The 26,603-nt window shown below is 41.5% G+C and overlaps 4 protein-coding genes across 4 annotated transcripts; 2 read left to right on the top strand and 2 right to left on the bottom strand.

Moving 5' to 3' along the window:
• Positions 1–1,124: 1,124 nt before the first annotated feature.
• Positions 1,125–2,183, bottom strand: MELLADRAFT_92446 (uncharacterized protein; the record flags this gene model as incomplete). The annotated part of the gene is made up of 6 exons (XM_007405555.1): positions 1,125–1,161; positions 1,227–1,321; positions 1,418–1,825; positions 1,901–2,014; positions 2,096–2,103; positions 2,180–2,183. The coding sequence occupies 6 exons, from the start codon at positions 2,181–2,183 to the stop codon at positions 1,125–1,127; spliced, it is 666 nt and encodes a 221-aa protein (XP_007405617.1).
• A 6,956-nt stretch (positions 2,184–9,139) lies between these two features.
• On the top strand, positions 9,140–10,879 carry MELLADRAFT_92445 (uncharacterized protein; the record flags this gene model as incomplete). The annotated part of the gene is made up of 5 exons (XM_007405653.1): positions 9,140–9,889; positions 9,976–10,029; positions 10,115–10,191; positions 10,265–10,757; positions 10,835–10,879. The coding sequence occupies 5 exons, from the start codon at positions 9,140–9,142 to the stop codon at positions 10,877–10,879; spliced, it is 1,419 nt and encodes a 472-aa protein (XP_007405715.1).
• Positions 10,880–11,582: 703 nt separating this feature from the next.
• On the top strand, positions 11,583–12,218 carry MELLADRAFT_54997 (uncharacterized protein; the record flags this gene model as incomplete). The annotated part of the gene is made up of 4 exons (XM_007405654.1): positions 11,583–11,601; positions 11,683–11,814; positions 11,886–12,021; positions 12,144–12,218. Coding segments are annotated over 3 exons (241 nt in total), but the record flags the coding sequence as incomplete, so codon positions are not given.
• A 5,402-nt stretch (positions 12,219–17,620) lies between these two features.
• Positions 17,621–19,526, bottom strand: MELLADRAFT_60021 (uncharacterized protein; the record flags this gene model as incomplete). The annotated part of the gene is made up of 5 exons (XM_007405554.1): positions 17,621–18,305; positions 18,525–18,840; positions 18,921–19,036; positions 19,112–19,212; positions 19,308–19,526. 5 exons carry the CDS (start codon positions 19,524–19,526, stop codon positions 17,621–17,623), a joined length of 1,437 nt encoding a protein of 478 aa, XP_007405616.1.
• Between the last annotated feature and the right edge of the window lie 7,077 nt (positions 19,527–26,603).

Below are 26,603 nucleotides of genomic sequence, written 5' to 3'. Positions count from 1 at the left end.
AGGTTTCCTGCTGTGTAAGGATGTTGGCAACAGTGGCTCGCTAAGCTAAGCTAAGGATTTTTGTCACCTTGGCTTAGCTTAGCTAGAAGCCGCTAAGGAAAAATCCGCTAACACTAATCTTAGCGGATTTCTGCTAACGCTAAGCCATTAGCTTAGCGGGCGTAAAATGACACCCGTTAAGCCAATTGATTGGCCGCTAAACTGCTAATAGCGGCTTAGCGGCCCTTTTTGCACTTAAAACATGTATTTTTTTGATAGCTAAGCTCCCGGCTTAGCTTAGCGCAGACCTGCTAAAGGAAAAATCAAAATTCAATTAGCTTAGCTTGAGTGCACTAAGGATTTAGCGCTAGCTTAGCGACAAAAAATTGCTAAGCTAATGCACCACTAAGCGCTAACTTAGCTTAGCCGTGCCACCGTTGATGTTGGTATAACTTGCCCATTCTTAGAGACACAGAGCTGCTTTGTGTATCCAGATTTTGAAGCCAGAATGTAGCATTCAGAATGTCAAGACACTACATGTGTTGGAGCAAAACTGATGATTTTATGGGTCTTGCAAGGTCACTGTTCCAATACATGCCAATTTTGGACCGAAATTGGGTTTCTGACATCTTCTGCATTGTGGTTGTAAAAATATGAAAAAATATGCAAGGTGATTCGAATACACCACAGGACTCAACCATTATTTTTTCATATTTTTCTGACCCTTCCCAGCTTCTCTATAATTTTCTATGTTTTCTCCATTTTCTAAACCAAGTGGTAAGTTTTGCAATTTGGCATAGTGATAGCAAGCTACTGTGGACATGGTCAAGTTATCAAACATTTGAATGATCACAGAGGAAACCTTTCTGATTTCTTTCTCTTTCAACTTTTGAATTCTGCTTTGATGATCATGATCAGCTAAGAAATTAATTATACATTGTGAAAAACATAGACAACATTGACAATTTGTGATACTAAATGGTAAAACCATTGAATATTATGGTTTAATCACTGAAACATAAACTTGAGTGGACTTCAAGGAACATGTCCCAATAAAAACATTCTCAGGTATCAGATCCATGGCCTTCCATGTCTTTTAACTTACATTCTTTCAGTGTCTTGATTTATTGCCTCAAGGAGACAGTTCATGCAAACAGAAATTGCATGCTATACGTCTTTGTACTGTCAAGAAACACAAACGTAAGCCTGTAGAACTCTTATGGGATTTCGTGAAGTAGCATGCTTACTCTAGATCCCAGTGATTCCAAGATTTGCCTTCTGAGTTATCGATTTCCTGTGATTGTAACTTGAATGCGATAGTCTGATAAGGTTCTGCTGCAATCTAGAAAGAGTCAAAATGTGAAGTCCAATTCAACATTCACAATTAGATTCATCGACACATGGCTCTAGATTTGGAGCAAAAACGTATTTCACTCACTAGAAGATATTGATGAGCTCGATCGGCAGTTTCGACATGTTGTTCAAAACTAGACATAAACCTATGTCTCGGTTTAACTTCATTGGCAATTTGTGGATAATGAATTTGAAAAAGTAAACCTAATTGACCAGTGATCGGATCTCTGACTTTTGTGACTTGATAACCAGGTGAACCGATCTTGATGAATTGTTTTTTAGTAATCGTTAAGCGAGATTGAGCAGCTTGTTGAGCCAAAAGTGAAGATTGATATAATGATGAATCTTTGGCATCCTTGGCTGCTCTTCTTGCAAGATTGGTTTGATGTTTCTTTCCTTGTGTGTGTGCTAAGTAAGATCCTTCATTCGTGTGTAAAGTTAAACATAATCTACATTCTAGACCTCCTAAGTGATTTCGCAATATGTAAGGGTCCTAATAATCAAAAACAAAAGTTCTCAGCAAGAATTCATCGAGCATTTTGAACGTGTAAATGTTTTCTGATCAGACCTTGGCTAAATCGATCGTCTCTAGTGCAAGTTTTCGTAATCTTTCTCGTCGGTCTACATTGGCTTCACTTGCACCTGCAACTCCTCCACCTCCAAATTTCGATCCTACTCGGTTCTATGATGGAGAAAGGCGAGAAAAGCAGAACAATCAATTGTTTGTACTCATGCGGGACGACATGCGTTTGGAAAAGCTGACCTGAAAATCTATGACGTATCGCGTGGAATTAAGGAGCATAAGTTAGAACGCAAGTTAGATTCATGTTCAATGGAGCGCACTCACCCATGTTTTATTGAATGCTGAGAAGCGACCTGAGTGAGTTCTCTAGAAACCGATGATTGGTGTTGAGGGTTCAACGACTGCCACACAACTCGAACTTGATTGTGAATTCGGAATGTGACAGGGCAGGTGACATGTCACATTACGCTGACCCGGACCGTGAACAACCCGCGGGTATCCCAGCTTGGTTTCTCCTCCAGGCTATGCCTGGAGATCTTGTGATAGGCATCAACTTATAACTGTAGTGTCATGCATCCTTGAAGTGGCTTGATCTTGTAACTTTTGTAGACTTTGAGTAACTTGGGTTTCCAATACATCAATTTTTGATGATATCTAACTCTGAGGGGCAACTGACTTATCAAGCCATGATCACTCCCATAGTTGCCAAAGCTCATCTCAGAACTACTTTGTTCTAGGAAAGCAACACTGGAAGTTACACGTGCTCATGCAGAAGGCTTTCATGAGGCTCTGTTGAGTTTATGAGGTTCAAGGAGGTTTGTAAGTCTCAAACTGGGCCTTGAAGCAAATAACAATTTGAATTTCAATAGACCACCATGGCAACATTGGGGGTTTTCACCTTAGTACTAAAAATTCAAAAACTCTGTGGGGGTTGATTTTTTGGGTAGGGGAATCTGGATTTTGGCCGGGAATTCTCATACCCCACCTGGAAAATTACTTGAAAGTTAAACATGTACAGGACTGTTAGCTCAATGCTTCTATCCTAACTACTTTTCAACCCACATGTCTAACATACATCCAGGACTGAAGTACCTGTGACCTTATGCCACTCCTGTTGTTCTGATACACTTGAGTAAATCTCATGTCTCATTGACTTTGGATTATTTATTTGAATGGGAATGATTTATATGTCTCCTGACTTAATCTAGAAAACACTCATTCTCATTACTTTGGTTAGAACAATTTCCCCATCACCTTTAGCTTATATATCAAGTTTGATTGGCAAATATCCTCTGACTCCTCTCTCTTACTTGATATATAGATCAATTGTATCTGAGTTAACATGTAGAGTAACCAAGTAACACAGACTCATAGGTCTTTGGCATTGAATGACACCTACACTTTTGGAGTCAGTAGGGTTGTGGTTTGAATCAAGATGAGAATCTCTTCATTTGGTTAATATGAAAAGAATTTTTATGATAGAACAAATGTTTTGTCTTATACTTTTGGGAAAGTACCCAACATTGCTTATTCTGGACATATTTACAAGATTTAGAAGGTCCATTCTTTTTCGTGTTTATCTAGTAGTGCTTTGAATCTGTATTGTTTTAGATGGTTTGCAATTCAAATTTGATAGTCTCATCAAGAATCTCAGCTACATAACACTTGAATTATTCACATGTGATCTTGTTATTCCTGTCTCTTGCAAATCTAACACAATGTCATTTTAAGTTATTCCTTTTCAATCTTGCAAGTTCTTCTGGGCTGAACTATACTGAAGGAGTTGATTGTCCAAATTGAAGTCCATGGCCAATTTGATAGCATCCAAGGTCACACAGGCTCCAGTCATCAACTTCATTTCCTCCTTCAACAATACTTTCCAATAGAATAGGTGTGCGGAAGTCGTAAGAAATCCTCAGAGACAAGAATAGCATCTTTTTGTTCATATTGAATTGGTAGGCAATAAAGCTAGAGTTGATTTGCTCAAGATTTTAAACCCCTCATAAGAGGGGTTTGTGAAGTTGTTCATAAGTGTGGCAAGGTTGAAAGGCTATGGGCTGATGGAGGTCTTAAGCTTATGGCCACCTGGACCATGTGCAGCAGAGGTGAACTGGTGGGTCTGGCTACAAGGATATGAAAAATTCAAACATGTAAATAACCAGGTCTGTATGATAACCTGAGAGTTCCCACAGATAATCAAGAATCCCACTGCTCCTGATTTTTCAGCTTGAAGGATCATTGTGTGACATTCAAATGTTGAAAAGAAGTCTGTGGTCCCCTTTTTTGCTTGAAAAGAGGGTTTGTGCATGCCATCAACATGCAAGCCAACAGTGGGCATGTTGTATGGGATTAGAGGAACATGAATTTTGACAGAGTTGAGGTACAGTGTCTCCAAACAATGGGAATTTGACATTTGAGGGAGTCCTGTGTCCATCTGTTTTTTCCTGTCAGCAAGCACACATCAACTGCCTTTGTGATATAATGGGAGAATGTGTGTGCTTAATGAGAGGAAATCAACAACAAGAACAAGGCGATTTGACTAGATCTCATGATGAAATTGCAGGTCAGAATGGCCAGTGTGAGATTTGATCAAAATTTTGGCAATGTATTGGAAGATCAAGCATAGCACTTCTCCAGTTAGAAAAGATTTTGTTTGTTATTTGATGTGTGAAGATTTGGAGCCCCCAGTACCCTAATTGAGAGGAGAAGATATCATCAAAATCAAGCTGACAACTAGCTGTTGCAACACCTATGACAAAATCATCATTTTTGTGATGAAGGTTCAGTCACCCCCAGAAGCCTTGCTAGTCTTGAGTAAGTGGTGTTTGGATTTTCCTCATACACAGAAGAAACTTTACATTCACACCTTCATATGACAACATCACACCCTATGATTGTGTTGGTTATATGTTCAAGTTAGTCTTTGGTACATCCACATGTACTCAGGGCTGACACAAATCACCAGGACCGCTGAGAGAGCTACTATTGAGACACACAATGTAAAAGTTTTTTATTTCCTCATGTTTGCTGTGAAATCCATAGCCTGTTTTTGGCATTCAAAAGTCTTCACACTTGCAATGCTACAAATGTCTTCCTCAGCCAAGCCCTTTGCTCCAACCAGGGAGGAGCAAGGGACTGTATCAAGTTTTCATGAATTTAAACTGCAGTGAAGGATATGTAGTGTAGAAAAATGTTTGCAATGTGTGCCTTGATTCCTAGGAGCTCTGGAGTCTGTAGTGGGGTTCTCAGACCACCCTGTTGAATTGCTTCTTCAACCAGACTACCTGATGGAATAAACATGCAAAAGATGAAACTGTCAAATACCACATCCAAGATGTATCCTTTGGTTCATATTGATTTGATGGCCAATGAAGAAAACAGTGTTTTAGTCAGTCTCAAATCAGTAAATAAGAAGGAATGTTAAGATTTCTGATTGAGTGTGCTGAAGGGTTCAAGTTTCTGAGCACAATTTTCCCCAAACAGTACTTTCAAGATTCTGCCCTCACACTTACACCCTCACTTCTTGCAATCCGCAACTCGGAGGCATCTAGGAGTTGTTCCAAAGGCACTGGGTACATATTCCATACCGCTGACATGTTATAGGATCAAAGCTCTATATTTGGTACTGAGGATGAGTTATGTCCCTTATGTTGCCCCTCTGCTTGTGTCACTCATGAGCCCTTCACTTGAATTGGATCATCTTTGTACAATCATCTTTTATCAATTCCTTTTACAAAAAACAAAAGAGACAGAAAATAATCCCAAATGGTGAAGCAAAATATGGGGCAAACTCAACATTTGGTTTCTTCACAGCACTTGCACCACAGATCCTTGACTAACCCACACTAGATTCTGCAGCTGGCCTTCACCCTCCCGTGGTCTTATGCAAACCCACACTTGAAGCTTGCGTGGGTCGATATAAGTGTGACGGGGTCTTGTGCCTGTTCGTGACTAAAAAGTCCAACCCGCACTTACGCATCTATGATCCCATTGATAATAAAGAGTGGCCCACTTTGAGTCTTGGGAGATAGTGCGATGCGGCTATGTACATACTTGGAGATGGACAAGTGCCCTCCAGCATCACCCGCCATTCAGGTTTATATATACGCTAACGGCAGAAAGAAGCGGAGACAGCGAAATAAGGCGAAACAGGTGATTTGGCATTTCGTAAACCTCACCTTCAAAAGTAAAAGCTCACCCCGTATCTTTCCTCTAATCGAGCTCCAATCGGCTCATTTACGGGTAACAGTGATCACTTCAGCTTGGGTGTCTTGGCTGGTATTTGACCTTTCTCAGGTCTTGCCCCATGATGTGAAGCGAATCAATCTCGCACATCGGTGCATCCGTCCTCAGTGGACCCAATTTTGTTTGTACAAGAAACAAAAATGTGCCCAATCAAACTGTGACCAGCAAATTTCCCCAAGCTATTCCAGCATGAGCATCACACATCACGATGTCCTCTCTATCGGCGAGTCCTGTTTAACACGCAGGAGTCCCAAAGTCACCACGTCGCTATCAGGTAGCCAAGGAAAGAACCCCGTGGCGCAGCCAAATGAGCCGATGCATACATGGACCGACTCATGCAGACTTATAACCATGTTGACCGCGATCATTCACGATTGATCATTGTACTTGGTAATCCAGTCGATGTCGGATACGAATCAAAATCTCGATCTCAGAGGACACGTGGATTGCTCTATCAAGAAAACTTACCGCCGACTTGGGCCGGCGCGTCAAAGTCGAACGCCTTGGAATCATAACATCCATATCCCTCGCAATCCTATCCTGCGAGCGAGAAAAGGACCCTGGGCCTCTGGGGTTCGTTGCTCACTCCTCTCGTTCGATTCTCGGTGTATGAGGATGCTTATCCAGTGTCAGATTGGTTTGCAGCTTAAATTTGATGGGGCTGTGACAGAACAGAGAGCCACGCCATAGCAGCCTGCAACAGTTTGCGATGCGATTGGTCAACTCTAGTCATCCAATCAGACGATCCTTGTTTTAAGTGCGCACTACGTTGTATTTGACAACTTCAAGTCCCCCTCTGTGAGCGCTGTCATTAATCACTTAAACACAAACTTTCCCCCTTAACCAATCTTTGTGAAGGAAATCGACTATCGGTCTACAAGGCGCCCCCTCACCCCCCTCACCCCCATAATCTACAAATGAACTCAAGGTATGCGAACACGCTAGTTGATACACCTCGCGAGCCGCAAAGCTGATTGAATGCTTGCCCATCTGTTCGATTATTGATCCGTAATGCGCACGATTCCGCGCATCATCTTTTTATTTATTTCCTCTAGCTTTCCGTACATGTATAGCGGTAGCAGGCGACTATGAACATCGTAATTTGTACCTGGGCGAGTGTTCCGAACTGACCGTGAAATTTTAAACACCTGCTACAGGAGTGTCAAAGTTGCGCTATCTTTTTCACTTATCATGATTTCATTTATGCCGGATATTGGGTATAATTAGGCAGGCATGAGTGATACCTAGTAACTTACAGTAGCATCTTCAAAAAAACGTCAAATGTCGAGCCCCCAAACGTCAAGGGCTCGAAGGAAATGTGCAAGTTTAGCTGACGGTGAAAATGGCCGCAACAGCAAGAACATATACCAAGAACATACACATACACTGGTAATAGGACAAAGCTTGCCAAAGTTTTTGGCAAATTTGCTCGAGTTTTGCCGGACCACCTGCTCAGAATTGGACAAGCTTCTTGAAATTGACAGTATTCGTTGGAGGCGATGGAGCCTTCTGAAGCTCATGAAGACCGCTTTCGGAGAGGATATTAATATTAAAGGGGCCGAGGAGTGTAGTAGAGAGATATCGCTTGGAGCTTGAAGTTGCTTCGGGCTTCTCATTGACCGTGATAAACACGCTCGCCGCCCAACGTGTTCAGTTTGCCCACTCTCTCCTCTCCGCCTCACATATCCCCAACTAATCATTTGTAGTTACTCCAATTCTAGTTCCACCACTGAGGATGGCCATCTGAAGCTCGGAATTGGGCCCCTGACTTTTTTTAACATGCTCATAAGTCCCAGTCATCTTGGCTTTCTTGGGTGTTCCCTTTCAACATGTTCTGAGAACGGAGGGAAATATCACCATCTTATTTCGACCCGATATCTTTTCTTTTAAACTGCGAAACACAACTTGAAATCAAGCACATACATAAGACACGCTTTCTTCCGCGATTCTCTGTAGTACCAGAACTTAAGGAACTCCAGACCTGAAAAACGATCTCCCTCGCGCCTCTGTCAGCTGAACTATATCTCATCGAACCTCCGCAACACTACCGAAGACTGTGAGTCTCTTATCATTGTCACCATGCCGTTAGTCAGCTACAAACACACCATCACCTCATTGAAGATTGTTGTTGTGCAGCAAAGAAGAGTTCCAGAGTATACCCGTGCTGAAGAACTTTCAGACCTTATTGTTTTCGGGATCTGCGCTCAGCTCGATCTGCTCCAATACACACGCCCAGCACGTCAATGCTCATCTTCCCTTTGTTGATTTATTGATAGAGGTTCGAAAATTCCACATCAAACACTGGATTTGCCTTTGTCAATTCGGGCTTAGCTTTTGATTTGAATCAAGCACTCCACAGGTTGATATAGCGACCCCTTGTATCATATCTTCCTGATCCTTATACCGTCGGATTTGGTTAAGTGTTGGATTTGCAAATCCGTGATTCTCTGTAGACACCCAATTTTGGTAGGGGTGGTGAGTTGTTTTACAAGATACAATTTTCCGCGTCGATACAATCCTATTCAAAGACTAATCTTTGTTTGTGTCGATTTTTCTTGGGGTATCTTTCTTCGTGGATCTCCCGGTAAAAATTTTCGTTGTGTTTTCAATGTCAAAATTTTACTTCAAAACCATGACCTCAGGCTCCACATCTCCCTTCACTTCAAAAACATAGCTGTTGTAAGCGAGCCTTACTCGTCAGTATATACGTAGAGCTGCCGTCAGCTCCACAAAGTACGTGCTTAACTTGTCCAATTTCCCTTGACTAGGCCTTCAGGCAATCTTCAATCGTGATAAATCGTACATCAGTGGCCTTTTCCAATCCGGCTTAGAAACTGAGCCTCTCTCCATTGCTTCTCTATAAAGACTTCGTACATCTCCTGCAAACTAGGTTACTTCAGCCGGCGACCGCGGTAGCAGTCTTAGGGCTCGTCTATTTCATTCTTTTTCGTTGATTTCTCAAGTTTGAACCTTACCTTGTATTCCCTCAATTCAGGTTTTCATCATTGATTGCGACTGCAATTTCGCGCGCGACGGGCGATGAATCAACTCCGACAGATGCCTGCTATATCTTCCGTTGCCTCTGTTCCCAACTCCACGAGTCAAGCCAACTCCGAAATACGTCAAGTCATGGAGATGGTACCAGTATATCCAGATCTTCGAAGGCCATCGGCATCGGGCCAAATCGCGGAAATGTCAGAGTATTACTCACCTGCGATGAATCCTGTCCATGGGTATCATCATGCATCCGTCGAGCATCCTTCCATGGAGATGGGATACCCACAACAGCAGTCACAAGCTCCTACTCGTCGCATTCTCTCACCCTCCCATTGCTTTACCGAACATGACCTTCACATCCATCAACCGCGATCTTCTGGGTCTATCTCTCCTGAATATGTTTCACCCGAAGGACATGGAGAAGTAAGATTTGAGCGTGGCTACAAAAACTACCCTCAAAACCCAGACTCATCTTCCTCATCTTGCTCGAGCCCGGAGTTCGAACAACAAGCAAGAGAAGCATCGCTGTACCTCAGAGATGACCCAGAGGTTGCCAAACAGGAGTTCAATACTTATAGTCCAGTCGAAGAAGGTCCTGACCACCCTATCTATCATGGACTCCCACCCCATCATGTCGACGCATCCTACCAAGCATTTCGTTACACTCATGGTACACCGGATGCTCGTCCGCCTACTGAACACCAAGAGGAGCATATCGATCGGGACGTTGTTCCTTCCGAGGTGACCCCGAGAGGTAATGGGAAGAAGGCTCCGAATGCCAAAGTCTCAGAGGTAAGCTACCAGTGCCGTCATATGCGGTTTTCCATCATATACTTGGCAGAAGACTCAATCTATGATTTTGTAAATCTTGTCATTAGAAGAGAAGAGAACAGAATCGAGCGGCACAGAGAGCCATGAGAGAGAGACGAAAAGTGAGTTCACCTCCAACTCTACGTCATCCTCGTGTCTTGAATGAGTCAATGGAATTAGGTCTGATATATATCTCATCTTTCATAGAGAGCAGCCCAACATCAGGAGGTCCATATGGCGGCGATATTGAGTGAAAATGCTCATCTGCGCGAGAGGGTTGACTAGTGAGTCTGATTGTGTTCTGCCTTCTAGATGACCATGTCACTTAGCATAGTCCACCTCTTCGTGTTTTACCAGTCTCTCAAACCTTCTTCTGACTCACACAACTATGCATCCTGGAGACATACAAGAATGGGGTCCATATGTTCACAAACCTCCGCAATCTTACACGCCGATAAGCACCGCAAACCTATCAAATCCCTCGTCTGTTGCGGATTACTCTCCCCAGGAAGCCTCTGGAGCGCTACCTTCAATCTACTCAGGTCATAACCCAGCTCACTATTCGCATCCCACCAATCATGACCAGTTTATGAACCCCTATCAACCGGCAACTTATCACATGGGTCACAGCTCTTCGAATGCCCGGAACATGCCTGGAGCTTCTTCATCTTCGGGGGTTCTTCGCCCCAAAATATCTGGAGCAGGTGCGATGGGCGGAAAGACTCACGAGCATCCAGAATGGGATGACTATACAATGGTCGATGTTGATCGTGCAGAAAGGCATCTTGGCAAGGTTAGGACCATGGACTGTAGTAGTATTCCTACTTCGACTGTACCGAGTCCAACGGAGGTACGCTCATACGATCGCATCTCTCACCTTCCAACACAAAGCTCTTCATGCTGAATCTCACTTCCTATTCCGATCAGACTGATGGTCACTCGATCGACAATTTACCGCGGGCCGGACATTGATTGATTGATCAGGTAGAAGATGACCGACAGTCGATTTTACCCAAATTTTTAGTTATTTCTGCATCTCACATTTTTAAACAAAAAAGGATAGCAGCACTCTGGTGCTAGGATCCGTCACACTTCGTCTGGATTTGAAACTTCTTCCTCCAAGAAAAACCCAATTGCTTCAAAAAATTTACATACCCCAAATATAAAAGACCATGACTACTTTAACATCTTTTCATTGTTCATTGATTATTCACATTCCTTATCCTTTGATCTTTATCGTTGATCAATCGTTTCATGCTTGTTGCATTGCTCCCTTAATCCCTCACGAATAATAGTTTTTAGCAAAGCCCACAGGGATCGTCAGATTCGAATTTTGCATCCTAATGTGTCCTCATCCTTTTGGGTAGCGTGATCCATGTCTTACCCTTTCTTTTCTCACCGTGTTTCATGTTTTTGAATTGCTTCAAATGGCAAAAGTTCAAATCCCGTAATGATGTCCCGCTGCTTTTTGTATGGTACTTCTGAGGAGTATCTTGAGGCTTTACTTGAAATCAATCAATATGATCCATAATATCAAGCCTTGCTGAAGGTGCATGGCGCCTCTCGGTCCCAACCAAAACTGGCGGGTGGAGCTTGTGCACGGTACCGTCGCGTGTCCTCTGTCATCCATTGAGCCGAGGAAGAGTGCAGGAAGCACCGCCATGAGAGTTGGGTCAAGGAAGAAGATAATAAGAAGGTCAGCACTTCTCAGCGTTCCATTATTCACATTCGGAAGGCGAACCTCATGTTGAAGGTTTCGTTAAATTGCCCCCGACAGAAAACGTACCGCATCAGCCAACGGCATTACGAGCGAGAAAAGGTCAACACAAGAGAATCGCGAAGTTTCTCAATAATCAAGCTAGAAAGAAGCCTTCACCATGTCAGTCGAATCGTCAGAAACAAGCCATGTGAGGAACTCTTGGACGTCTCATACACTTTTTGGCGAATCATTAATCAATTATCATCTTCTTCGAAGTAGGTCTTTTATTGCTATACTCCCGACTTACGACCCTTGGCCGTCTTGCTTTCCACGGTTCACTTCTCCACTAGAGCAAATTTTCGAATCTCAGATGCTGGGATTCATGTCGGAGTCGAAGCAGGAAAAACCATGCAAGGTATATTATATGATTCGAGTTGATCACAAGCCTGTGGTTTCGCTATCGATCCCGATTGCCACAAAGAAAATCCATGTCTCTATTGGTCCTATGCTGACTATTAAATATGTTTATATATGTAGCCAACGCGTACATGGAAAAAGAAAGTTTTAGCGAATGGTCCTACAACCCGCCTCCCAATCGATCATCTGTACCCCCAAGGGGACCGGTTCAATCTCAATTTAATTCTTCGCCATCAAGTAGTAATAACCCTGGCGGGGGTCGTCTTGATAGTCAAGCTCAAGATCCGAACGCTGAAGAGCAAGAAGATACTGAATCTCAATTTGAAGTTTCACTGACTGCACTCATCGAATGCTTGAATGTCTTTGGCACTGCTTCTTCCACAAGATCTCACTCCAGATCATCTCCTGAACCCTCCCATCAAGATCAATACCGAAATGGAGATGGGGATAACGAATCTGATGAATCTCGAAGGTTTAGGATGAGAGATGAGAAGAACAAAACAAAGAAACAGCAATGTAGCGCAATTCGGATAACGTACGAAGGAGAAGGTTATCCCTTGGTCTTACTGTGGGTGAGAATCGCATCCCACGTTCTTTATTTGAATATTTGACTTTGAATTCTGTACTCATCTCTTCTCTCTCAACCATTCTTAGAATTGAAGATAGCGGAGTCGTGACTCGATGTGAATTGGTTACCTACGAACCTGGTGAAATGTCTGATATGACTTTTCCTGCAGATCGACAGGTCGTCCAACTCATTCTCAAGGTTGTTCAACAAGGATCTATATCTTTCAGCGTGGTTGATGGAAATATGCTGACAGTGTTGCGCTTTTCTTCTCCTGGCGTTGCATCCACCCCTGCAGAGTGATTGGCTCAGATCTTCTTTTGCTCTCTTCGATGACAAGACCGCATCCGACATCACCTTTATTTTCTCACCACCTCTTACTACTGCCACGAAGGAACCCCAGCCGAAAAGACCAAGACAATCAACCAACAAAGCTATACCGCCAACTCATAATGTAGCTAGTCATCCTTATTTTCGTATTCAGGTGGAAGGTAGTTTAGGATCATCAGCCGTTGATTTTCCGAATGATAAAGACATCTTGGAATCTTTCACTTGTAAACTACCACCTGGTCTCGATCAAGATGAACTTGAAGAGTTTGGATCTGTTAACAATTCGTGAGCTGAGCGTTGTACAGCTTTCTTCTACACTGCTGAGTCTACCTCAGCTTTGAAAATCTTCTGATCTACTTTCCTTGCATTCCTCTCTGTGAAATACGTGTGCCAATTGATCCACATAGATACAAGCTTTCACACATCCTAAAATTCCGGAAAGCTTTAGACGTATCGAGCAAAGCGGTAGGTCCATATCATCCACACAGCCTTCAATGCTTGACATATCTTGACCAACCTTTGTTTTTCTTTGTACTGATCACCAAGTCTCTGCGAGTGGATGATACAGGTCTTCTCAGCCTACAGTTACTGATATGGATTGATGATCATGCAGGCAAGAGGCGACGTAAAGGTTATGTTGAGTTTCTGGTGAGCTCGGTTTGAATGATCAAAGCTCTTTTGCATACCGCTGTCACAAAACATTGAGCTTTTCTGACTTACCGTGGTATTGGGTTTTATAGTGTGTACCTTTGGAGCGGGAATGACTGCGATTAAGCACCGCCATATTATGTCATCTCAGAACCCCAAGGGTTGTTCAGCCATATTTTTGTCCGCAACAGCATTGTATGTAACTACACACTTATTGTTGCAGTGTCTCTACATAATAATATTATTCACTAAGCATTGTTCACTCGCTTGTAACAGTATTAGAGTTAATTGTGGACACATTTCTTATGGGCTACAGAGCTCTTTCAACAATCAAAGCTTTAATTCAAAAAGATTCCAACACCGGGTACCTTGACACAATGGGCCTCTCTTGTTTAACCTGATACAAGACACCGAATGAAAAATGACAATTACAGTTGAACCAGTCTAGTCTCAACCACAACTGCTCTGCAGAAACAAAATTTCATTACAGAAATTTATACACATGACTCATACTGATAAACATCATGTAAAAAGTGATTTTTGGGCTTATTAGAGCATCTCCTATTGTTTCAGTAAATCTACAGTAAATTTTCTGTACATACTCACTCGGTACAGTATCATTAGATACAGAACAGTGGAAATCCACTATCGTTGCTTTATCTCAAACAAAGTACAGTACAGAAACACCACATTCCTACTATTGTGCATTTGGTAAAAGAACTGCAAATCTCACACTTGGGGTTTCAAAAACTTATGGTTGGAAATTTTTCTATCAGACAAACATCCATTCGAGAGGAATCAGTTTGCAAAGAACACAACTGATCTGATGATAACTGATTTCAAAACAATAACTTTGAGAACGAGATGATTGGTTTGAGAACAATTGATTTGAGAACAATCGGTTCAAAAACAATCAATTCAATAACGATTGATTTGAAAACAATGGTACTTTGAAAACGATCGATTTGAAAACGATTACTTTGAAAATGATCAATTAGAAAACAAACATTTTGTGAATATGATTGTTTGAAGACAATTGATCTGAAAAGTGAAGAATTCACAAAGGTACCAACACCTCCAAACTGATGTTTGATGGTGATGTACATACAGGTGTAGTGGGATAGTCTGATAGAGTGCGATTGTTTTTGAGGATGAGTTGTACTACATATGATTGGCTGGGATTCTGTGGGTACCGATGTTTTTGACACGATTGGGAATTTTACCGTACCAAAGCCGTTTACCGAGACAATAGGAGATGCTCTTACATGGTGTTATTGTCGGGAATGACTTGAAAAGTTGATCTGATGGGCCATTTCTTTTTGATTTTTTTTCCCCAAAACCTCAGTATTTGGGTCTAGGTACCTTAGGCGGCCTAATATTAAGTACGTAAGGACTTAAGTACTCAACCCAAGTACTTAAGTACTTAACTTGAGTACCTAAGTACTTAAGCTCAATACTTAAGTGCTCAAGTCTGGTCTTCCGGAGGGCCTCCAAGGTATTCTGGAGAGGCCAAAATTTGGGTCTTGGGGCCGGACCCGGGGCCGGCCTGTGGTTGAGACTAGACTGGTTCAACTGTAGCAATGCCCAAACCAATCCGACACAATATGACTTTTCGGAGGGTTTCCATGTCGTATCCGCCAACCCATATATTCAGACCAATACCCAATACAATATGAGGACAAAAAAAAATCCAAAAATTCGGTCGGCCATATTGTGTCGCTGAAGCGATACGAGCCGATACCGTACTTAAAAATTGGTTGCAAGGCTTTTTAAGTAGGAAAAAGCCAAATCGCCTCCATCCTGTATCGCGTCGCCGATACCCGATATGAAAAAAGGGGACTTCTCATGTCGGGTTGGGTGAAGCAATATGGAGAAATCCGACTTTTGATGTCGGATTGGCAATACAATACCAATACGATACTGGCTTTTGTGTCGGATTGGTTCGGGCGTTGACTGTAGTACATTTGCTAATTTGATTGGACAAACGCACTTTTTGATCAGGGGGAGCATGGATAAACCCACACTCCTGAAATCTCTTGGCCTGAAGAAATGTAGAGTTTTTGTAGCACAAACCAGGAGTCAAAATACGTTTTATTCATTTGTTGATACAGAGAGGCTAACTCAAGGGTAGAAACTTTGGTCAGGCTCTAATGTCTATGCTTGATTCTCCTATGTTTTCATGAAAAGTATCATTTTGATGAGACTCTTGCTATTTCCTACTTTTAGACCTTTCCTTCAGCCCTGATGGTCTTAATCTAACTCCTTGTAATGTGGGTACAAAAACCCTTGCACCGGGACTTTTCAAATATACTTGAACAGTTTGGCATTTTAGTCTGAAAATTAGAACCAGGAAGTAAACAAAGTTGACATATTCAGATCCCAAATACAGTAACAAATCAGAGGACTGATACTTTGAGAGAATTTCAACATATGTATCTTGTTCATGCAGGGAAAAGAGTCAAGATACTCAAACAGATGTGCATCATTGACTTTACAAGAACCTCATGTAGCTTCAATTTAAATGCCCTTACTTTATAACTCCATTATATGCCTCATGCTTTCAGCATTCATTCTGAGTGAATATATCAAGTGCAGTCTGTTCCATTGAAAATCAACATGCAACTAACAGTTCAAATGAAACCACAAAGTCTTTGAATGTCAGTATTACAGGTGCCCTAAGGAGCAATAGTGCCTAGGGTATGAACATCTCTAGAGAATACACTTTGAGCAAGGCAATTAAAGCTTTTCCAAAAGAGCATGCAAACATTGAGAAAAAAATGTCCACTCATCAATTATCCTCAAGTCACACCAGCTGTGAGATTGAACATCAACTTTCTAGAGCAAAGATCAACAATCTTTATTTGCTCTTACCCAGCACTATGCTCACCATACAGAGACCCACCCTGGCCAGTGTGTCTACTGCCTCACCCCCCACAGATTTGTTTTTGTGGCAATCAAGTATTTTTGCCAAGACATGTGCACAAAGTTGAGCCGTGGTAGCAAGTAAGGATTCTACTTTTTCTGGAAAATTGATGTTTCAATTTTGGTTCCTATGTTTTAATTAGACAGTTGATATGTCATAAATGTTGATTCCATTGGTACACACCTCAAGCCCTGCACCTCCATGTGGATTCATTTTACTGAGTAGTGCATTTAGCTGGGAGCCACCCATGGTTCAATCCAACCGCTTCCAAACAACGTCCTTCACATGTGCAATAAGGACAGTCTGACATATTCTCTGCTTCAATTATGAGTCAAACTTTTGTGATGGAGCTGTTTTGTGCACCTTGTAAATATCCGTGTAGCACGTCAACGTGCACACACGAAAGACTTTCCTTGGACCCTGTAATGGCCCATCAAAGAGGTTCCACGACAAGTACATCTCCCCCTTATCACCTGGGAGGTTGAAAGTCAGTTGGCCCCCACTGACAACAAAGGATTCTGCAAATCCTTTAAACAAATCACAAAGCACAAAGGGTGCTCAACAAAAATCTCAGTCTCAATCTGACCAAAAGACTTTGAGATTTATTTCAAAACTCTCCGTGTGTGCACGTCAACGTGCTACACGGATATTTATAGGTGGTGGTTACCCAGGCATTTTTTTTAAGCATTCATTTGTAAGCTGTGCTTGAATTGGTATGATGGAGCTAATTGACCAAATGAAAAATTTGATTTTGGCTCATGTGAGGTGACCAGAACCTGTTGCCAGTGGTTGTAATTTTGATATAAGATTTCGAACCGTAACCCCGCACACACAAAAATACCAGAGAAAACATCAAAGAGGGAAATTAAACAAAAAAAATGATGACCAATCAATCAAGAGGTTGAATGATGACAAGAATAGCGAAGAAAAAACTACAAGTGTAAATGATAATGATAGGTGTCCCAAAACAACCGTCTTTATAAACATCTTACAACCTTTTTTTGCAAGCTAGGAAAGAGTAAATGGAGGATAATCTCCGAGATCTTGCGTCAACAAAAACAAGTTAAAAGTACAACACTGCATCAGTGAAGCGAGGAGATGCGAAAAAACGAAGACAGAGAGAAAAGGTGTCTAATCATGACGTTGGAAGGGCGAGGGAATCAAGAGCCAAAATGGGATCCAAACGGTTGTAAACAACGTAGCCCAAGCGACCGCGGTAAAAACGTACCTCCGTTGAGCACGCATCACCAGCGGACTGAAGACTCGAGTAACTGGACCAAAGATTGGCGTAGCTTTGAGATCCTTGCTCGGGATAAAAAATTTATTCAAGCGTGAAAGAAGTGGGTTATCCAGTGTAGGGGTAGATGGTTGAGAGGAGAGTAATGCAGGTTTTAAAATGTTCGGATCATCGGACAAAACGGAGTCCCATGCGGTGAGAAGGTTCTTAGGATCTGTTGTAGCAGGTGGAGGCTGGTAGCTCTGGTTCTTGCGGGGCCAATTTTGAGGTTTGGCATGAGTGGCATTAGGGAGTGTGATGGCGTTGTGGAGGTTTATATGCGTGCCGGAAGATGCTGGAAGAGGCGAATCCTCGGGTTGGCGGACGGCTTCCCAGGCGTGGATTTGCCGGTAAGAACCAAAGAGAAAGATGACGGGACAGGTACGATGTAGTCCGCAAGTCAAGGTGATGATGCCTAACCAGAAAAGTGGGGTGGTCACAAGCCTGAGACGAGGAGAGCTCGTGAGATAATTGAGGAGCAATGCGCCGGTGATGGCTATGATAACACACATGGTGCCAAGAGCGATCGCAAACCAAACACTAGGTTTGAGACAATTTCCGGATGAGAAAAAACGACATGATGATAAAATCAAATTAAACAATGAGATGTGCCAGCACAGGGGTGAGTGCGAGGGCGAGAAAAGGCGAAAGGCGAATGTAGAGGAAAGATATGACGAATGAGCAAAGAAAAAGCGGAGGGTGTAGCCCGGTGTTTGACAATGTATTGTTCAATGAGAGATGCTTGTGTTCGCAACATACCGGAGTCGGTCGGCATTTCCAGAGCTGAGGACCAACCAGCGTTTCATGGATTCTTCTAACATATTCATCACTTCTTTCTCGACCAAATCGAATATAGATGGGTGACCGCTCAGAGTGGACTCAAGCTTGATTCGATCTTTAACATCCGCTGGAAGATTCAACTCAAGCTCGATGCTCGAGGGCGAACGGTGGCGCTTCGCAGGCTGACCATACAAGAACGTGCTGATGGCCATTTCCAGGGATTCATTCAATTCTACGGGTAATCCGTTTTTGGCAATCTCGGAAGAGGCTTCTTGTTGCGACAATTGATTGTAAGCTGTGCAGAAAAGAGTTGGGTGGAACATCAGATGTACACCTCCCATGACGAAGTCAACGTAAACATAGGAGTATACTGACCCTCACGCTTCTCAGCTAATGTCAACCTCATACTATTATTGACGTCTGGCTTACTTCGACCAGCTCCCCATTGATGGTAGCGGGTAGTGTAGTCTCTTAACCAAAAATAGAAGTACCTTCATCATAAAGAGGACACATAGGATGTATTAGTCTAGATGTATCGAGTGGTATTACGAAAAGAAAAAGCTTACAGATTTTCCGGGGTATGTTCAACATGGAGGAGGTAGTCCTCAAATTCACCGAGCGTCAAGGGCGGTGTATGTAGTCCGAAAAGGATATCATTCAACTTGACCTGAACTCATAAGACGACACGTCAACAAAGTGAATGCAAATTCGGTGCAGAGTAATGAATCTAATGAGTAAACATAAATGAGTGGATTGACTGACCTCTGTCATCGAACACCTTGACCACGTTCGCACTTTCCCGAACTCAAACTTTCTTTTTTCCTTCTTTGGAGCATCGGCGGACGAGGAAGCCTTCGGTACCACCGGGGGTTTGATAATTCGGTTGGGTAAGCTTAATAAACTCGAAAACTTCAATGTCTCTCGTTTGGGTTGAAGTTTTCGATCTTCAGGAAAGATCGATGGTGAGTTCTTGAAAAACATTTCGTCAATTTCTTGGAAAATCCGAGGAACGGTTGAAGTATCGATAGGTGATGAAGGTTCTTCGGGAGCTTTCAAAATAGTTGAGATGTAAATATATAGAACTTTTTCAAGACTGTAGTAACGGAAACGCAGTACTTGGTTTACTGTACATGTGAGGAATAATGTGATCTTGCAAAAAAAATTGAATGATAAGTTTAAAAAGAACTAAGAGAATAAACGTGATGGAAAGCTGCGATGACCGTATGCTTGCTCAAATATCGGTAGGGCAGGGTAGATCCAGTGGCCAAAAGACGTTTAAGTTGCCTGGAGAAGCAAAGATGATTGCGAACAAGGCACGCCACTGAAGGCTGAAGCCCAGTTACTGTATCTGCCGTTCCTTGCTTTTCAGGGAGACTGGGCCCTAGTGGGCCAACAACAATTATCGCAATACAACACCAGGCGCATTCAAGGCAGAAACTGCACTTCACCAAACCAAACGCCTAGGTTACGATGAAAAGTGAGTCAGCTTTATAACTGTTGTGCAGTTACTATCGGTCATGCGCACTTACTTTGCCCTCCCGACCTTATAAGTATATATATTGAGAATTGAGAGGTGCAGAGAGAAGAGCCCCCTTTTGACCGCCGGACTGAGTTCCCTGCATGTCACTGTGATGTTTTTACCCTGCTGACTCATCTTGAGAGTTGGGTTTGAATTTGCAATACTCAACTTTCGAACTTTCGAACGCCATGTTGAGTTGAGCCACCATTACATAAACAATCTTTTTGCGAAATGGAAAACCAAGCTCGGCGTGAGACCAGGCGGTGCAGGTGAGAGTCGAGACCGGCCGGGGACCTCAAGAGAATTGTATGTATAGTCGATTGAGCTACTTCTGCGCCAGCCGCCGAAGGAGTCTGAAGGATTTCAAAAACCTGGTCCAACGTTGGAAGTTTGGGACAAGCCTCGTGGGCTGCAAGCACAAATGAGAGCTTTTCAGGAGTTCCTAAAGATTCCAGCCTCCAGGACGTCCATCAAGTTCCCGAATCCCAGGGGGAATCCCAACCAGAGGCGAAGCACGCTGCACAAGTCAAGAAAGGCGTCAAGAAAGGCTACACAGTTAGTTCAATCCAGGTTTGAGAGCAAGGTTTGTACCTCACCGAGCTTATGTATGGTTGTTACTGGCAAAAGCCTTTAAATGTCTGACAATTCTACAAAATCTAGTGGCAGCCATAAATTCCGTCTGTTTTCAAATCTGATTAGTGGGAATCTAAGCTTAACTAAGCCCCTCTCGCGCGGCTTAGTTAAGCTTAGTGGGAATCGGATCAAACACCAAGACCAATGGTGTGCTCCAAATGAGATTGAAAAAGGTGTGCTCCAGAACTAATAAAATCCTCATTGAAAAACTAAAAATCTACAGTTGCTCATAGATTTTCAGTTTTTCAACAATGTTTTCTTTAAATTCTGGAGCAAGCTTTTTTAAAAAGAGCTACTGATTCTTCAGTTGATGAAACTCAGTAAACAAAAGAAAAATCTATTGTTCTGGTACATATTGATTTTGAATCGGTCTGACCTATTGATCTTCAATATCTTGATTTTCGATCGGTCTTCTTTTTCAATTGGTAGGAGTAATATTCATTCACGGCATCCGGTTATTCATATTCAATACTTGAATTTGATTGAATGAGTGAATTGCTGAGCCAAGAGGATATTTTGTGAGCAAACTTGAGAAAACAAAATCCAGAGACCTTTCAGTGCGGCTGGACATTACTGTCACAGCTTGTGTCACTGGTAAGTAAGGCTTTCACTAGCTTTGAAAGGGGTGGTGAGGGGTGGTGGGGCTTGTACAGGACCCCGGAAAGCCCCTACAGAACCATCCGATGAAAAACGTATTAATTGAGGGTTGAGAATTTGGCTAGGTTACCGATGAAAAACGTATCAATCGGCGAAATCTGAAAAAAACATACCGATGAAAACAGCCCATACAGGTATCAATTCTGTATCAAATGGCATGTCAAGGAGGGATTTTCGTGAAAAACAGCATGTCGCCAATGTAACATGTACAAAAGTGCCCAAATAAGCTTGAAAACTGCTCGATGTTACCGATGAAATTGGTATCAAAGATGTAAGGGCTCAGGTCCAAGGTCATGTTAAGATTAACTTAACTACTAGACCTTAGGCGGGCTTGCCCGCCCCTAAGCCTGATGAATACAGTCTTGAAGCTTAATTTCATACAACTATTGAGGTACATACAGTAGGGAAAAAATAGATGAAACATAAGCCTTGACAAATTCCTGTGTGAATTCATTGATTTCAATCAAGTTCAAAAATTAATGTGTATCTTAGAAAAAGAAAATCTTGAAAACATAACTAACCAAAAAAAGGAAAAAAGTCCAAAAAACAGCAATCAAATAAAAAACTGATTCAAAAAAATAGCAAAATCATTTTTCCAAAGTTCAAAAAAATACCAAGTGTTTATACAACACAAAAAACAAACTGAATTTTTGAATGTAAAAAGAAAGGTATAGAACAGATTCATGAAAACTAAACAAGACATAGAAAAGAGGAACTGAGCTCATGTCAAAAATAGGGGAATATGCAAAGTTAGTACATTGTTGAGGGTAGATAGACTCGGCGAAGAGGAATAGGTTCAAATGATGTAATACTTCATTTTAATTGGAAGGTGAAGGCAAGGGTAACTTGTACCTTTATTAAAAAATTTGCTCAAAGGGATTTAATCCATTCAAGTCTTTGAGTCTTTTAATGTTCCATTAAAAGTTTAAAAGTTTTTTCTATTTGATTTGATGCTTCTATGATTTCTGTCTTGATTCAACTAATTGCTTGATTTAATAATTTTATGGATTGATCAATTCAATTCATGCCCAATTAAGTTTAGCTAGAATTGATTGAGGTACAAGGTTTAACTATGTTTCAACCAAAAGTGTGGAACAACCTAAATCAAATAAAGCTTAAAGTGTACTCTTGTATGATAAATTGTCTGAAAGTGCATGTTCTTGACTTCCGAGTTCTCTTAACACAGTCATATCAGAAAACCCAAATAGAAGATCAGCCGCTAAAGGTGCAGGATATTGTGGGTCAATTTTTGCCATGGTGTTAAATGTTTGAATTGATTTGATCAAGTATTACTTAGGTTGATAAGAAATCAACCAATGTACTCTTGATTGATTCATAGGATTTCCAAAGCTCCAGATAAATATTTAAAAAGTTCAGCATTATCTCTCCCAAATGGTTGTGAATTTTGTCATATTATACTTGTAATAATATTGATTATAGATGCAAAAATCATCATGATGGGTTGATGATGAGGTTCAAGAGCTTCATCTTTTTATTATGTTCCATATATGTCTTCTGATTATATCATTCCATTATACTGATTGAGTATAAATTTTCCAATGTAATGATTAAGTATTCTGAATGTTTCAAAAGATGAATCCTGATCATTTTGAGATTCAGAATTATCAGCATAAGAAGTCCATTTGAGTATTGATGAATTCAACAAGGCATACATATGTTTGCATTTTGAACAAAAGACCTTGCTGGGATAAAAAGTTATCTTCTTCATTCATAAAGCTGGTTGTCCCAAACATCACGTCAGATACTCCAAATCAAACCAACACTCGAATGATTGGCTTTTGATTAGATTTGGTGTTCTTATCTCTCTGAACTCAAGATCATTGCTGTTGAATCAAAACAGACAAATAGTCTGTCTGCCATTGGTTCCGGAACAAAGAAAGTCGAAGGCTCCCAACCATACAAAGATCAAATTTCACACAAAATCTTGAGATTTGAGGTGTAGAACATGACAATTGGTTTGGCGTTTATCAAAGATTGATTACCCGTTGGAATCAATTGGGCCGGACCCGTCGAACGTTGTACCAGGCCAAGTGGTCATCCATTTCTTCAGACTGATTTGAGGGTTTCGAGGAGTCGACCATCGCTTAAATTAAGATGTACCATGCAAGTTTAATGTGGATTTCGTATACTAGCAATCAACGCAAACCTATCCTCACGGCAGACCGCTAGCGGGGTGAGGGAGGGTGTGGGTCTTCATGGGACTCCACAGTTCAGTTTGAGGGACTTTACAAGTTGGCCCTTTCACAGTTTGCAATCCGTGATCCGAAATTGATATCCTTTCAAGCTGAACTGCTCAGTGCTTACTCAACCGCGTTCCGCTGAGAAGCACGTCCGCCAAGCGTACCTTGCAAACGTTTATGTACGCTTCCACGGCGCCGGCCGATTGGTGGTGGATGTTGGTGCTCATGCAGATTGGACGATCCGCAAATTTCCGAATTTAGATGAAAACAGAAATGTCACAGATCAGTGAAATGTTCACAGATGGATATGTTTCCTTTAGTGAGCCTTGAATATACTAAATAAGAAAACAACGACAAGGAATGAGAAAATCAAAAATTACTAACCTACCAATCGAATTACTCAAGATTTGTTTTAATCAACTCAGCATCCAAGAATTGAACTGTTTATCATCTCAAATTCGAAATTCAACGGTATGTAAGCCTTTCGCATAATTGTCACCATAGACAAACATCAAAATAGCAACTAATTACCAATTAAAATGCTCTTGCCTTTTCATCAAACAGAAGGTCAGCTGATTTCGAATGTGACTTTGGAACTGCTTAGATCAAAATTCATTGAATTCTTAATCGAAATCAAATCCTGTGATTATAACAGGTGGATTATAAACTTCTAGTTGAGTACAATGTTCTCATTTCGAATTCCTCCAAGATGGATTTAAATGATATTATAAAGATACCTCTCTTCTGTGAAAACATACATGGGAAAAAATTGATTACAGATTTGATTGTCATAGCTTGAGATTTGTTTTTCATCAGATTATAAAAAAACGTATGAAACAAGTTTGAATTTCCTCAATTTCAAAACCACGAAAGGTCTTAAGAAAAGGGTCCCTCTAATTTTACACTACAGCTTTTACACTACATATGAAGTGTAAAAAGGTTGTAGTGTAAAATTCTACCTGGAACCGTACAGATACAATTTTACACTGCATTTCGGCGAAAATTCAAAGTGCAAAAAATCAAGTGTATTTTATGTAGTGTAGAATTCTATTGCACCACCGATGAAATGCATTTTTGCACCTCATCTTTTACACCTCATCCTGAAGTGCAATTCCTATATGTGCAAAATTACATTCGACACACCTCATATCGAATTTTACACCTCATCACTTTGCACTCCATTATTAGTGTAAAAGCCTGAGGTGTAAAAGTATAAATTGTAAAAGTGCAAGTGCAATTTTGCACTCCACAACTTTACCCTTCATGACACTTTGCTCTTTCTTGCGATTGTACGTACGCATTTACAAGAAAAATGTGAAGATATGCTTTGTACCTTTCAGCGCACATAAAGTAAAGGTCCTGTGATACCCTGATTCCCCTGTTCCTATTGTCATCTATTCCTTTTTTGTATTCACGCTTTTCAAGCGAGCTTTTCTTTTACTTTGTGCGCCTTTAAAATGTAACCCATTTTTTCTTTTGACAAATCCCCCGGATTCCTCCTTCAATGTTGTCGACCGGATCCAAGTATCCTCGGATCCGGCCATCCTCACTCCCATCTCGATGTCCCTGACATCATCATGTTGTATCCTTTATTTATTTCCTTATTTGTATCTTTGCAGAGATGGACGTCTATATAAGACGCCCATCCCTGGCTTGAGGAATGGATCCCCAAGCAGCTTCTCAACCAGTTCACCGCACCGAACCCGAGTTGACCATAACAAATAATTATTTGTTAGTAATCCCTTCCTTTCTCTAAAAAACAGTAAAAAGAACTACCTAACCAAACATTGAAGAAAAGGAACCCTTATTGATTCGTGAAACCTACCTTCCATCCAGTGCTCACCTATCCGCTTTAACCGACCCCAACACCAGCCAACCAGCACTCGTATTTTCACCAATCTCTACTCCCAAGTCGTAAGTTAAAAAAATTTCTTGGATCTCCTAGCTAGTGATTCAACTTCTTTCTTTTTCTCATCGACAACTCCCTCTTCGAAACAGTTAGAGACAAGGAATCAACAACCACACAAAGAAACTAACAACCCAACAGTTAAAACCCTATAAAACCGCGCGCCGCCTTTTTAGGTATTCAAAGTCCATATAAAGAAACCAGAAAACTCTTATACGTACGTGTTTTTTTGAAGACTCTGATCAAGTCTTACCACCCAAATACAAGAACATTAACTAAAAGAACCCTTAATTCTTAGAAAAATAGAAAATCAAAAAAATGGACGAACAAAACAATTTCATCCACGTCCCTGCCGAGGACATCCGGGTTATTAGAGCCCAACTACAACAAAACAACATTGACGCTCAAAACAGCGCCCAAGCTATAGCCGAACTACGCCAACAGTACCAACAAGCATACCAACAACAGGCCCTAGAACTAGCCGATGCGAAAACTATCATCGAACAACTCAAAAAGAACCAAGATAACAGATACCAAAAACCAGACGCATTCCGAGCGGAACCTCGCCGATTCGAAGGATACGGCAATAACGCTCAGTTATGGATTCTAGACTTAGAATCGAACTTCAGGATCCATTGATATCCCGAAGACCAATGGGGTGAAATGCTCGGCGCATACCTCGATGAAGAATCAAAAATGTTTTGGTATAAAGTAAGAGAGGACATGGGAGGAACAATGTCAAATTATCAAGACTTTCGCAAGAAATTCCTCGAAAAATACAACTTTGCACTCACCATCGACGAGATCCGCGAAAAAATCAAACTATGTTACTACAAGCCCAATGACCTCAATGATTACATACTTAGATTTCGCCGACTATCCTGTCAAATCCCGCTCGATAAGTATTCGTTTTTAGACCGAAAGTTCGCCTTCTTAGATAAGTTACCAGTCTCTATTAGAGAACACGCAAACAAGGCTGAATTCACTGAAAAGGAAGATATGGAAGTAATCTTCGCCGCCGCCCGTGAAAGAGACCGAAATATTAAAGTCAATAACCGAAGCTTTAAACCCAACGATAACAAATTCCTACCTGAACGAAGAACCAGCCATCATCATTCGAACTACCACTTCTCGTCACGGAA

This window comes from Melampsora larici-populina (assembly GCF_000204055.1).
Source record: "Melampsora larici-populina 98AG31 unplaced genomic scaffold MELLAscaffold_4, whole genome shotgun sequence".
NCBI lineage: Eukaryota > Fungi > Basidiomycota > Pucciniomycetes > Pucciniales > Melampsoraceae > Melampsora > Melampsora laricis-populina.
The sequence above is the reverse complement of the archived record's forward strand: the minus strand, read 5'-3'. Positions and strand labels throughout refer to the sequence as shown.